General features: G+C 51.4%; 2 protein-coding genes across 2 annotated transcripts; both read right to left on the bottom strand.

Moving 5' to 3' along the window:
- Positions 1-1,527: 1,527 nt before the first annotated feature.
- Positions 1,528-3,403, bottom strand: LOC123039110 (protein trichome birefringence-like 11). Its single transcript, XM_044462397.1, has 4 exons — positions 2,654-3,403; positions 2,172-2,564; positions 1,933-2,091; positions 1,528-1,852 (listed from the first exon to the last, which is right to left on the bottom strand). Exons 1-4 carry the CDS (start codon positions 3,079-3,081, stop codon positions 1,528-1,530), a joined length of 1,305 nt encoding a protein of 434 aa, XP_044318332.1. The 5' UTR covers positions 3,082-3,403.
- Positions 3,404-4,087: 684 nt separating this feature from the next.
- On the bottom strand, positions 4,088-9,819 carry LOC123043923 (TVP38/TMEM64 family membrane protein slr0305). Its single transcript, XM_044466527.1, has 9 exons — positions 9,187-9,819; positions 7,854-7,915; positions 7,321-7,375; positions 7,100-7,198; positions 6,679-6,765; positions 6,079-6,195; positions 5,599-5,691; positions 4,713-4,743; positions 4,088-4,510 (listed from the first exon to the last, which is right to left on the bottom strand). The coding sequence occupies exons 1-9, from the start codon at positions 9,280-9,282 to the stop codon at positions 4,335-4,337; spliced, it is 816 nt and encodes a 271-aa protein (XP_044322462.1). The 5' UTR covers positions 9,283-9,819; the 3' UTR covers positions 4,088-4,334.
- Positions 9,820-14,263: the final 4,444 nt, after the last annotated feature.

Here is a 14,263-nt window from a genome sequence, read left to right on the forward strand (position 1 = left end):
ACGCTGGTCGCCGCCGCGGAGCCTGCGTCCACGGCCGTCCCGGCGTATTATCTCAACTCCTGGTACAAGTACAGCTGGAGTCACTCTGACACCGGCGGCGTGGAGTCGTTCGTGCATGGCGTCGTGCTGTTCGTCTTCCTCGCCACGCTCCTCTTCCGCCTGGTCTTCCTGGTCATCATCGCCGCAGAGGAAGCCGACGGCGGCGTTGGCGGCGCGGCCGCTCATCTCCAGCGCGCGTGGCGGTCGTGACCGCAGCGGCGAGCTGGAAGGAGGCGGCCGTGCAGTTGGTCGTGGTGAGCGTCGTGCTGGAGGTCGCTCTTCCCCTTGCCATCGCCTCTTTCCCTTAGATGCACAGAAGATGCTTGTTGAAATGCCCAAGAGAGACACACAAGGAGGAAGGTTGATGATGACATGTGGGCCCCACCTGTCATAACAGTCAACTTGACGGTCAAAATAAACGGAGTTGACTGGGCTGCCACGTCAGCCTGATGGGTGGGTCCCATTTGTCATAATGGCGTTTAAATCGTTTAAACGGGCCATTTTTCAAAAGTGGTAGTTTTCAGTCACAAAATTAGAAAATTTTGGTAGTTATCAGTCACTTTTTTGAATGTGGTAGTTCAGAGGGACGGAAATCCCTAATGTGGTAGTTTTTTGACAAATACTCTCAAGTTTGTGCGCCGGACATCTAAATAGCGTTCAATCTTTATCCACGCACAAGTGTTGCCAATATTTTTTATCACTTGTTGGACGGTACTTCAAATAGATTCACAATGCTAATAAGAGTGAGAGTGTATGCCTTATTATGGTCCATTTGCCTATGTAGAAATGATTTAGTTTTTAGTGACAAAAGCTCTTATTCTTTGATATTATTTTTTCACGTTTATGGTTTATGCTACACGGAACGAAGAACCAATTGTTGTTCACGACAGTGTGTACACCAATGAGATTTTTACCAGGTATGGAGCATAATCACTGGAGCATATTTTATTCTTTATTTTATATTTTGTCTTCTTCCGAGAAAAAAATGTTCAACCAAAACTCTTTTAGGAAATCAAAAACTCCACACTACCTTCTTCGAAATCAATAAACTGTTGGGTGAAGGATGTGTGATGATGAACGCGTGTAGGCAGGTGGTGGCGTCGACGGCAGGTCTGGCAAGGTCGATGCATTAGTACTTGCTTTGAAGATGAATTGGTGGAATACTGTGGCGACGGCCTCTGCAGCGCGCGCATGCGGTGCATACTGAGAGTGCGCTGGACCAGTGTGTGACTCAGACCCGGCAGTTCGCCTTGGTTTAGGTCTCCCACTTTAGATGTTGGGCTTTGGTGTGAGGTGTGAGTATGCAGCCCCGACAATATGCACCCTTTCATCCAGTGGATAGGAGTAACAAGGGATGTTGCCAATGGTGGCTTCAAACTTATGAATGTATTACTTTGTAAATTCTAGGTGAATAATTACTCCTTTTCGAAAAGAAACAAAAAATCCAAATGCGAAGTAAATGTACATACACGTCAGTCAAGAGAACCTCTAAGAAAGCCTGGCGAGAACCATGGCGTAGAGGAGCTCGTTCCACGCGTCGGGCACACCGGGCAGGCACCAGTGGCTGCAGTCCTCCCTCTGCCCCACCGGCATCCTCGCCGACGGCTCCACATTGTACACCGCCGGGTGGCCGTCCCTCCTCTGCGCGGTCATCAGTGTCACGTTCATCACACGCAGATGCAGGCCCATCACGACGGCCGATTCGGGTCCCCCAAACGCCGGCTGCAGCATTCCCGGCCACCGGCCCAGCGAGATTCCGGTCATGTTCAGCTCCGGCAGCGTCTCCTTGCCGCAGCTCCCGCCATTTGAGCCCCTGCAAATTAACAAGCAAATTACTTACTTATCTGTGCAAATCATGGCTGAAATTCACAAGCACCAGCAGAGGAGACGTGCCTATTGTGCGCCGGCGAGTAGGTTCTGAACACGGCCAGGGTCTTGCCGGCGTCCACCTCCTTCTGGACCCATTCGTGCACTGTGTCCATGGCTCTCTGGTAGGCCGCCTCCACGCTCATGTCCAGCCTCAACCTCTTGCCTTCCTGGAAGTAGCAATGCCTGGCACAGCAAGGTCAAGCCATGGAATCTGACTCTGAGCAAGCATTTTAAGCTATATCCATAAAATTAAACATGCATACAGCTGCTGGAGCCGGTCGTGGTTCCACCAGTGGCCGGAGTTGAAGACGAGCACGTCGGCGCCCTTCCACAGGTGCGCCCTGGAGTCCATGGCGCGGAGCTGGAGCGTGGAGCGGACGTGCCTAGGCGCGCGGCGGGGGCGGCCGCCGCGCCGGACCAGGTACGGCGACCGGTAGTGCTCCACCGTGAGGTTGTGGCGGAGGAACCGGAAGGAGAGGAAGCCCTTGTGCTTGGTGATGGGGCTCCCGTGCTCCTCGCGCACCGAGGACCCGGCGTCGGCGACGGCAGAGGAGAGCATGCAGAGCATCGACTCCCACTGGTTGCGCCCGATCGAGTCGCCGACGAACACCAGCCGGCGGTTCCGGAGCACCTCCAGCAGCTTCTCGGCGTCGAACCTGCAAGTGATCGACGAGCAATGTGTGTTAATTAACAGATCAAAAAGAGTGCATTTCCATCCACGACACGATGCCGCCATGGTGCAAACCTCGGGAGCTCGCAGCGCGTCGGCCGCCACCTCCACCTGGCGTACCCGTCGTCCGGCCGGCCGTTCTCCCGGCACCGGAACCCCACGTCGACGAACGGGCAGTCCCTCGAGTCGTACAGAGGGGCCACGCCCGCTTCCTCGCGCACCCACTCGCCGTCGGTTAACATGCCGTCGTGATCGACGTCGCCGCAGTACCGGCGGCCGTTGCCGACGACGGCGTCTCCGTCCGTTGTCGTCACGACGACGGCGCCGGCGCGCGCCCTGACGACCACGGTGACCTCCCCGGCGAGCCTGGCGGCGCCGAAGCCCGAGGAGAGGGTGGCGGCGAGGAGCAGCGAGGCGGCGGAGAGGAGGACGCAGGCGCTCCAGAGCACGGCGTGGTCGCCGCTGAGCTGCCTCGCCCGCCTCCTCGCGCTCGCCATCTCCATGACGCGCTCTCCTCCCCGCTGCCGCCCGAGACTTGGCCGTATCTGCTTCTTGGCATGGCACGCAGTAGGAGCACGTAGTGCAGAGGATCGATCGCTTGGGTTTGATCGATTGCTGGCGTAGAAAAAAAAAATCTCCTCTTGTTGGTGCCGCTGCACGTCCGTTCTTGTGTTTTGAGAACGGTTGCTCTCCCTGAAACAAAGTGAGGAAGGAAGAAACAACGGTTGCTTTGTTGTTCGGTTGCTCCTGGATTCAGTGGAGGAACCGACGCGCTGCTAGTGGAGGAAACTTGGCGTAGTGTGTTCCGGCTCCGGAGAGCCCGAAGAAGCGATGGTGGGTTGCAGTTGGAAGTATTTGCGCTGTTGCGTATATATACCTCGGATTTGTGTGTCACTGCCATTTGTGTGCACATGTCAGAAGAGATGAGATATGCTCGTACTAGTACATGCCAGCCCCGCCGGCAGCTAGATCCGCTGCCCAGTCGGGAGGGCATGCACGGCTCGATGGAGCCTCTCATCTCCGCGCCTCCGGCCTCACCGTGCCCGGCCCTCACACCACGCCGGTCGCGCCCGCGTGCTAGATATGACGATATCGATAGCCAGGAGTTTGGCCGCTCTCATCGGCCGGCCGCCCTGCACCAAGCAGAGAGCTGGTGTGGCCGCAAGGCCGTGCAAATGCTCAAGCCCCGTCTTTGGCTTTCCTGGTTGAAAAACTATTCCGCTGCCAAAGTGCCAATCGTCATGTTTCGTGGTGTTATATAGGGTATGTTTGCAGTAGCCTCGTCTCTTCGAGCTTAAGCAAGAACAAGTTGGTCCAAAATCACTCAGGTTAGTCTCGCTGGTCTCCACCTCCTCACCCAACCCTGCTACCACTGTCCCTCTACATCCATTCACACCAGAATGTTCGCACCTGTATGAGCTAAATACCTCATAGGGAGTAGGAACGAGCACAACACATTTCAGCTATTGATGATGATAATCAAGCTCTGGAGCTTTGAACGCGTCAACATAAGAAAGTACAACTACAAATATGTCAGCATCACAATAAAAGTACCATCGCGTGGATTAAAACAAAAAAAGGAAACAATGTATACTGTAGTATCACCTATCAGTCAATCTCACATTGGCATACCCCTCTTTTTCCCTCTTCCTTTTTAACCTTTTAACACCCATGTCTTCCTTAAACCAGAACTAATATAAGGAGTACAACGCTACAGATCCCACAGAATGTACATGTAAAGTTGTAAGCAACAGGTTTACTTCTCGTGATCTTCATTCGAGGTGTCAATCCTGATTACAAGAGGTTGATGCAGATCCGAGGGAGAGGCCGCCACCGGAAGCTGCGGAGCTCCTAGATCCGCCTCCCCATTCTCTGCCAGCGCCTTGTCCAGAGCAGATTTTGCGACTCTTGTGACGCATATAATCAAGAGAACTGCAGCATGGCACATGGAAAAATGTCAGCATACACTTGCAATTAGTAGTGTTGTGAAGTATGGCACACAGTAAAAGCATGTCAATTTTCATGGCATCAAGATTGAGCACAACAAAATGAAAATCCCATGTAACTCAGAAGACCATTTAAAATGTAAGCAGGAGTAGTGGCCACAAAGAATAACGGAGGAACTGGCACTTACTGGACATTGCAAAGCCAGAAATTATGAGAACCTGTGAAGAACAAAGAAGTTGTTAAAAGCTGTGTATAACAGTGGCACCTACTTTTAAAAACGATCAAACAACTTTAAGGACATCTATATAATTGGAGATGGGGTAGATATGATTCCACCTGTTCATTTCTTTTACTGTCAATGATAAGAACAAATATGGCACTTTTGCCTACTTGATCACATTACATGTTAACATTTTGCTTCCACATTTCAACTTAAGCTAAACATCAAATGTAGATGACTACTTTTTAGTGCTACCAGGAAATACCAAGCACATTTTCCTAGCATACATACACCAATATGCCAATACGACATACTTGTGGATTGTGATGAAATTTGCATGGTGAAAATAACTCTGGAACTTAATAGATCGTGTTCATGCATGCAACTTAAGTTTTTGCAGAAGCCTGACAAAATATCATAGTTAAAAAAGGCGCGCCTAAGCGAGCGCTTAAGCGCGCCTAGGCTCTAGGCATTAGCAAAACACATTGCGCATAACTACACTTAATCTGTGCATAACTGTGCATAAGCATGCGCTTTGGTCAGTACAGCACAAGGCGGTGGCAAAACGCACAATTAACGCCTATCGCTTTTTTGAACTATGCAAAATATCAAAAGAAGCCAAATGCAAACAAAGTGTATACTACAAAATTGCTATGAACGAATTTCAATGATCTAAATTCTGCACAATGAACATCACATGATTCATGGCAAGCATGAATGATCGAAAAGGAACCTGGAAGAAACCCAAGCCATACAACAGAGGAAACGTCAACAATAATTATGGACTCGTGACAAACATGATACCTACTCCGAATAATAATACAGGAAAATGCTACAATACTCAATTGCTCACCCATCTGGTAGTCGAGATCTCACTCCATCCATGTGTCACATCTGATAGATCTTTTAGTGTTGTTCCCACATATACCAAGGCGAGAGTGATTGGCTGGCAAAAGAATAAATATGATTAGCAACAAAGGTCACACAAACACCTGATAGTTTAAGATCAGCACTTTTAGTTAAAGGTAACAAAACCTGCAAGTTAGCAGATGTTTGTATCATGTTACATGTGACCACGTTTCGTGTGGAAATACAGTGATATGCTGAATTGCTGGTTAAGGAACTGTGGAACCGAACACGAATTTCTGAAAATAATTATGTCTACTCATACAACAGTGCACGAAGCAGCAAATTACGCAAAGCCTGATGGTGAATGCATGGTCAAAAGACAAGCTTGCTGATGGTAACAACATGAGGTTTCATTAGGTCAACTGGCCAGCCAGGATGTGCCAGCAGCAAAATTAGATAACGAAGAGAAGAACTTGAAGCATACCATCATTCCCAGCCAAGATGCCAGCATGTATTCCACAATGCCAACAGGAGTGACAGACAACAGGTAGTTCAACATGTTAAATGGAAGTAGAGGTACAAGCCGTAGTAGCAACACGATCTGTGAGCAAAAAAAAATGAAAAGTGTAAATAATTAGGTTTATTGTGATATGCAGGAGAATTCCAATAACATATATTGAAACACGACAAGTTAAAACTGTGAAACAGTCACAGAAATTGCAAAATTGTGGGGGTAAGAACCAGCACCAAAAAATCGCATATATTGATACATGTAATACGAGTTAAACTAAAAAAATTAAGTCCTTGGGCATTTGTAAATTGTGGGGTAATAACCAGCACCGAAAAACCACAAAATCACACAAATTACTCCAACAAAATCATAAAAACAAGACAATATGCTTCCTTGATAATTATATGTCAGAAATCTCAGGTTTCTAGTACCACCTTTGGACATTATTCATAGCAATAGTCTTAATTTTTGAAATTTTAACAATCATGTGGAACTGAAACATTTGCAGAAGACTTGGAAGTTATTGCGTTTTTCACATCACACAGCTATAACATCCAATCCGCAAGAAGTTACCTTGAAGCCAGACCTTTGAATGGCTATAGCTACTGCTTGAAACTTGGGGTAATCTTTGCATTTGGAGAGAACATACGGCCTTCCAATCTGCAAGTCATATAGAAATATAAGATATAAACATGAAATGCACCATTAAAGATGATACTAAGAGGCAGAAGTTAAAGCCTCCACAGACCAGGGGAGCATATCTATACGTATCGAGCTAGCCATGGGTATTTTATCATATTATCTTCTTATGTAATTACAGTTGATAAAGAAGAAGAAAATGCAACATATAATTTGGGTTCCACAATATATGAGAAAACATTGTCAGGAAGACGGAATTACGTTAATTGGTGACTGGTTCTTGAGCAGTGCATTTGTTATCAGTGACAACATGCAATTTACGTTTAAATTATAAGAGCATTAAGTTCCTCCTTACCGTTCTACCAAGCAAAAATGCAGCAGTTGCGCCAATTGTCGCTCCAATGGAATCAGCAACAAACCCAACAGGCAGGCCAAATAGATAACCACCCCCAAGCTAAACAAGCAGAGAATGCACACCAATCAGCCAATTAATACTACGTCAAATAAAGAGGAGAGCATAACAAACGGAAGTTCCATCAGAAGTGACTGCTAACAGAAAAATCAATTCGTGCTTACTGTGAGTATTGAGGCTGGAACAGCTAAGACCGTCAAAGGGATGTAAGCAAGGGCCCTGCAATGCACAACACGACAATTATGAACAATATATCTCAAAATATTCTTTCAAATATGAAGCTGAAATTTTGATCTTTAGCAACAGCTGTGTAAACGTAAGTGTGATGTGTGGTGTGTGGTGTAGGCCTTGAGTTCTTTCAGGGTTGTGCTGGAAAATTGGTCCACTCAAAGGGCACTAGGAAGGTGGCCACGAGTGAGGAGTGTGAAAAATGGAATGCCTAACTAGTTTTTTTTTTTTTGACAGGAAGACTATAAGGGAACCCCCTACAGTATAATTGGTGCAACAACCCCAAATTGCAAGTACCATGCCTTGAACCTGGGTGGGTGGGAAGGCATCAGCCCCTTCCCACCACTAGGCTATGCCTTAGTCTGCAATGCCTAACTAGTTAGCATGGTAGGGAAGACTGGAGGACATTGTATTCAGTTGAATTCACTATGCCAATACAATCATGTAACAAAAGGGAGGGATTACTTACAATACCAAAGGACCCCATGCACCAAGGTTCTCTTTGATCCAAACAAGAAAATCCTTCAAAATCTGTCAATGTCATATCAAAACTCATCATGGATAAAATGAGAAGAGTAAGTATTTGAAGCAAAAACATGTATGTTGTGTTAAGGAAAAACATTAAACTGTGGCATCTAGTAGAAAGGTAAACAAAGAACGAAAGAAGAAGAAAAGGTTTAGAACTATAGTCGCAATAAAAAATGATAACACGAAAATTTTAGAGACAGATTAGATTTAGTTTCAATAATTCTAGAGAAAGTGAAATCTGAAGCCTAGCACTGATGCTTGATTGACAGAGATCTCAAACAATAGAAAGTTCTATTCCATAAACATAGGCTAACATCATCAAATGTCAGTATGAAAGCCAACAGGAAACTTTCAAATTACCAATCTAACTCCATATCAATATCACCTACCAACATGCCATCATATCTGATAATATGAAGACTAAGCAAAGAGTTCTTTGAAAGGACGAATGTGATAACATGAGAAAGTTCTGCCGTATTCAGTGGCCTACTGGTACTAGATTTTTTAGAATGAACTAATTAAAACATGGGGAAAAAGTATCCAAGGAAATGGTTTCACATTGAAAATTATAATCCTGGCTCTGGTTTGAAAGACTGTTATAGAAGTGTATAAACATATGCGAATTATATGCTATATTGCTATTATTTGGACAAGCATGCACTCGAATAGATTATAAAAATAGATACCAGTGTCCTCGAGAAATGCACCCTAACGGCCTTACCACTTACATGTAATTACCAATTCTGGCGTACAATACTTACTAGACGGGTGAACAGACAACAGATTTTTTAGGTCCTTGATAGAACACAATGTTACATCGTCAAATACTTTGCAAAATAGTAATTACATAGATGAGATAGTTTATGCCTACAAATTATTTCACTGATTAGGTCACACTACCGTACTATACTGGAATGCAATGAACACTCTACTCTATACAAGCCTACATTTCTAACGATCTAGACTTTTGAATGCGTGCCAGCAGCCGCTGACACCATTTGCTAGGAAACTTTCAGCCATATAACACAATGTCATACCAAAAATTCTCTTTCCACAAAACGGTGACGAGACTAGGTGTAATTGATGGGTGGAATACATCTAATCATGAGCCAGGACGGAGCTACATTTCGGCAACCCAGAGGACTTCTCCCGCGCCCCACTACAGCACGCATGTCGTAAGCGGTATACAAAGCAGACGCCCTAAAGTCATCACATCCATCATCGGTAGCAGAGTCCAAATCAGGCCGGCGATGGGGAGGGGATCAGGCGCGCACCTTCTCAACGGGGAGCGTGAAGAGCGCGACGCCGGCGGCCGTGAGCAGGGCGGCGCCGACGGCGAGGCGGAGGGCCGAGGGCCACGAGAACGCCATGGACGCGAGCAGCCTCCGCCGCCAGGGCCTGAGCCTGCAGTCCTCCCCCTCGCCGCCCTCGTCCGCGCCGTCCGCCCAGCCCCCCGCCCGCCCCCGCGCCCGCAGCCCCACCGCCGCTCCTGCCAGATTCCCCAGATCTGCCTCCCGCCCCACCTCGGCCGCACCCCCGCCTCCCGCGCTGCCTCGCCTCGCCCTCGCCTCCGCTCGTCCTGCCGCGTCAACTCATCCGACACCTGGTGCGCTGCGCTCGCTCTCGGGGGATGGAGGGAGGGGATGCGGATGGGGAGAGAGATCTGGGGCGAGGGCCGAGCACGCGTCCCGCGCGTTGCGTGGCGTGGCGTGTTGTCTCGGAGCTTTTTCCTTTTTTCCTCTGTTTTTTCTCGCTGATTGGGGAAAGGCGCTCGCACGCTTCGGTTTGCTTCCACCTACCTGCCGGCTCCGACCTCGCCGCCCACCACGCCGACGGATGTGACGCGTGTGCGGCGGTGTGATCCGGTGCTTCGCGGGGAAGCACGGCGTGTAAAAAATCCGGCTTCGGCTGGGGAAGGCGGGACCAGACTGAATTGTCACCACCGACCTTATTCTTTTATGAGTTCTATATATATAAATATCTATCCACTTTTTTTTAGGGGATATCCACTTTTCATCTTGTACAAAGCTGCAAGCTGAGCTTTCTCCGAATTTTTCCGTGCAGAAGCTGCTTCCTGTCCATTAACTAAAGAAAGATGCCGCATTTGGTTGGCATTTGTTGAATATACTATGGAACGGATAATCTGTTGGCATGTCGCAATCTAAATTATTTTGTTAGAAAAACTTCGGATATATTTTCACCATATGCCATGAGAGCACAAGGAACACAAAAATTACATGAAGGTCCGTAGGCTACACCTAGCAACGACTACAAGCACTGGAGCGCGTCGAAGGCACGTCACTGTCATCGCCCCTCTCTCGTCGAAACGGGGCAAAACATGTTACGGTAAACAGTAGGAAAGTCGTCAGTGCTAAAACTTCGTGAGACCAACGCACCAAAACAACAACCATCACTAGTGAAGAGAAGCATCTATATCTATATCAATATAAAAAGACCCAAATGAGCAGATCTAATAAATCTGGACCATCCGTTGGCGTTAATCCAACAGACCGTATTGACTTAATGGTGAGCGACTAAACACGTTAGCGCTAATCAATCCTTCTCTTCCGTAATCCCCTTCCTGACATATGTGCCCTTTCATAGGAAAGGAAACTGAAACCAGGGAACCGCCGCCCAAGCCGCATCAAGCCGCTGCTCGCCGCCCCCATCGCCTCGGCCTGCCGCAGCTTCATCGACGCCACCATCATTGCCTCCACCCGCCGCAGCTTGAACGACGCCGCCCCTCACATCTCCGTGCCGTCCCCACCCGTCGCCTCGCCTGGCCCTGCCCGCCGGGGACGCCACCTAGACCGCCTAGCCGACCGTTGTGGGGACGACGCCTACACCGCCTGGCCTCGGTCGTGGTCGTCGGGCCGACCGTTGTGGGGACGCCGCCTACACCGCCTGGCCTCGGTCGTGGCCGTCGGGCCGCCAGGGATGCCGCGGAGGACGTCTGGCCTCAGCCATCGCCATCCAACAGTGTAAGCGCCGCCATCAGGGGACTCGCCGCCGTCCGTCAGTGCACGCGCTGCCGTCAAACACGCAGCCGCTGGGCCAGAGGTCTTTCATATCTGCTGCTTTCTTTCTTTCACCTTATTTTTCAAGCGATGTGCTGCATTTGATACATTGATTCACGATATCTCATAACTGAAATGCAGACCTGTATCCACTTGATAAAACTGAACCCAATCATGCTTGTTAACACGGTTATACTGATTTCACCTTCATTGCCAACTGAACCCAAATCAGGCAGAGGCAGTTAAGCTTCATTGCCAAGTATCATCATATTATACCTAGATAAAAAATAACTAGGTCTCTCTCTCCCCCCTAGCGCTTTCCCTCCCCGAGCGACGCTTGCGCAAGTGGCTGGCTGGTCCAACTCAAAAGCCACGTTTTCACCGGCGCTCTCTCTTCCCTAGCTCTCTTCCTCCCCGAGCGACGCCTGCGCCGGCGGCCACTCCGGCTCTGGCGGCCACCTTCTCCGAGCGAATGGCGAGCCGTGTCCAGCTCTCTGGCTCGTCTTCGGGCAGCTCATGCCCTCCGTCTGCCTCGGGGGTGCTTCGTTCCCCCCAGATCCAGCCCGCTGCCCCCGCCCCTAGGCTGCGCTCCATCATCGTTGCGTCACCGCCGCCGCGGGATGACCCCACGCCGGATCCCGACGGGGCACCCTGGCAGCGCGTCAGAGGCCGGAAGGAGCGCCGGTAAGCCGGGGTCCGTCCTGGCCAGATAAGCCTGCTCTGCGCGCGCCCCCCGCGTTCGGGGCTCCCTGCTTTGCTGCATGGATGCTGCTACAATTGTGGCGAGGACGACGGGCACATCTCAAGGCACCAAACCCACCAAGTGTGTCAGATGCGGCGGCCGCAATCACACCTCCCGTGGATGCACCCACCCGCGGAGCCCCTCCGACTCGCCGCCGGCGCGTGCTGCTCCTGCCTTGCGCCTTCATGGGTCGGGTGTGTCACCAGCTCCCCTGCCTCCCCCTCCCCCAGGTCCGTCGCTGCCGGGGACCACCCGTTTGGCACTCCCCTCGCCCATGGTGCTCCCGCCACCGCCGCCTGGCCTGCATCCGGTGGTCGCGGCCGGCCTGGACAGGGCGTGGTCGGACGTGGTCCGCTCCCAAGGTGGTTCGGTGGAAAGCGTGGTCGGCCCATAGTTCTTGGCACCTTTTGATGGGGTGGTCGAGACGCCGCCGGCGCATGATGAACCGGTGGACTACTGTTTCCTCGAGGCCGGCGAAGATTTGCATGCTCTGGAGGTGAAGTTGGAGTGCGCGGTGGTGGTCTCTGTTCCCGGTCATGGCCCAAGGCTGGATCTTGCCGAGGTAGCGTATGCGCTCCACGTGGATTTCGACGTTGGCCCCCAAGACATGTCCGTTCGTGCTTTCTTCCCGGAGGATTTTCTGCTCCTTTGCCGAAACAGAGTGATTCGGGACCGGATGCTCGACAAGGGCCAGGCCACGACGAACGGCGTCGTGCTCTCCCTCTGGCCATGGCGCAGGCACGAGCATGCCACTGGCATTGCCATGCCGTATCTTGTTTAGTTGGCGCTTGTGGGCGTGCCGGCGGACGTGTGGACCAGGAGAGTGGCGCAGGAGGTCCTACGAGGGATTGGGCTGGTCGTCAAGGTGGCCGACTGCACGGCTAGGCGGAACGACATGTCGCGCTTCCGTGTCTGGCAGCGGACGGATGATCCGGCACGGATTCCTCCCCGGCGCATACTTGTGGTGGAAGAGCCGCGTCGCCGACATGCGCGTGGCAGATTGGAGGGCATTGATGCCCTCTGTTACCCGGTGGACATCATACAGGAAGCATCGCCGCTCCGGCCTGAGTGGGGGTTCGCATCGATCGGCACGCCCCCCCCCTCCGGTGGACGACGAGGCCGAGGATCAGGGCGACCGGGCGGGTCCTTCACGTGGATGGCAGGGCGGCGGCCTGACGCGTCAGCCTGCAAGAGGTGGCTCGGCTGGATCCAACCCGCATCCGCAGGGGGCTGCCCCCCGGTGCACACGCGTGCTCTGGATTCGCCGGTGATCAGTGCCCCTCCCTCACCGCCGGCGGCCGCCAATCTGTTGGAGTTGCGGTCAAACCAGGGGGCGGACCAGGTGGAAAGCGAAAGTGGATTCCCTGTGGAAAGGGCTGGCGGTCGTGTGAGAAACGAACATGTGGAAAGTTCAGACGAGCCGGTGCAGGGTAGGACGTGGCAAAGTGCGATGGCGGGTCAGGACGGGGTAGAGCTGCCTGCATCGTCTTGTGGCTCCAGAACCATCTCGGGCCAGCCCGCTCTGCCTGGAACAGATTCCGTGTTGTCGCCTGCCTCAGTCAATCAGCCCAACGGCAGGATAAGGTGGACAGATTCGGAGCTGGCGGTTGTGGTTGGCCAACCATCCCACTCCACGACGCCGATTGAACAGGTCCCTGCGGGCGCAAGTTGCACAATCCCCATTGGTTCCTGGGATCTGCTGCTACCGGGAGACCAAGGGAAGGACCCCACACGTCTGCCGCGACAGGAGATTACCTTAGAAGATTTGGAGGCATGTGGGGACAGGCTGGATGGGCTGGAGTATTCAAGTGCATCGAGATGCCAAAGTGGGACACGTGGTGGGCCGCGGTTGGAGGTGCATGGCCAGGCATGCAATGTGGATGGCACCACGTTTTGTGTTACGCTTTCGGACACGTCTGCCTCCCCTGGCCAGGTGCATGCGGAAGAAGAGGAGATACCAATACAGGAAATGAACCAGGCCCCTATCCAGGAATCGGTGGAGCAATTCTGTTTGGCAGTGCTGGCCACGCCTCCCGAGCGCAGGACTATGACCACCAGGAGGCCAAGGAGGAAGCAACAGCCAGTTTCAAGCCCCAGAAGGAGCCTGCGTCTGGCGAAGGGGCCGGGCTGTCGCATGGCAGGCTCCAAGCAGCAACGCGTCCTGATTCGTAGGTTGTGTTTGGCCAATGAGGCGGAGGTCATCTCGGAGGATGCATTACAGATGTATGCCAGCCTCTTCTCCAAGCCGTTGAGTGATAGTCACATCGCAGCGATTCTAGCCCTCTTTGGCTGGGATGCTTCGGCCCTACCACTGCAAGAGGAGGACCTTCAGGTGGATGCACGTTAGTGACGTGCGGTGGTATGCAGATGGACCTTCGGGGCTATTGGGATGTGAGCAGGGAACGTTCCCTTGTAGATATCTGGGGTTACCACTGTCAATAAGGAAGCAAACTGCAGCACAATTTCAGGCTATGGTGGATCAGATGGCTGCAAGGTTGCCATCATGGAAGGCACGATCATTACCAAAGAGCAGCCGGTTGCTTCTTATTCATTCGGTGTTATGTGCCATCCCGGTGCATTCCATGTTGGCCA

The sequence above is a fragment of the Triticum aestivum genome, chromosome 2B (genome assembly GCF_018294505.1).
Source record: "Triticum aestivum cultivar Chinese Spring chromosome 2B, IWGSC CS RefSeq v2.1, whole genome shotgun sequence".
NCBI lineage: Eukaryota > Viridiplantae > Streptophyta > Magnoliopsida > Poales > Poaceae > Triticum > Triticum aestivum.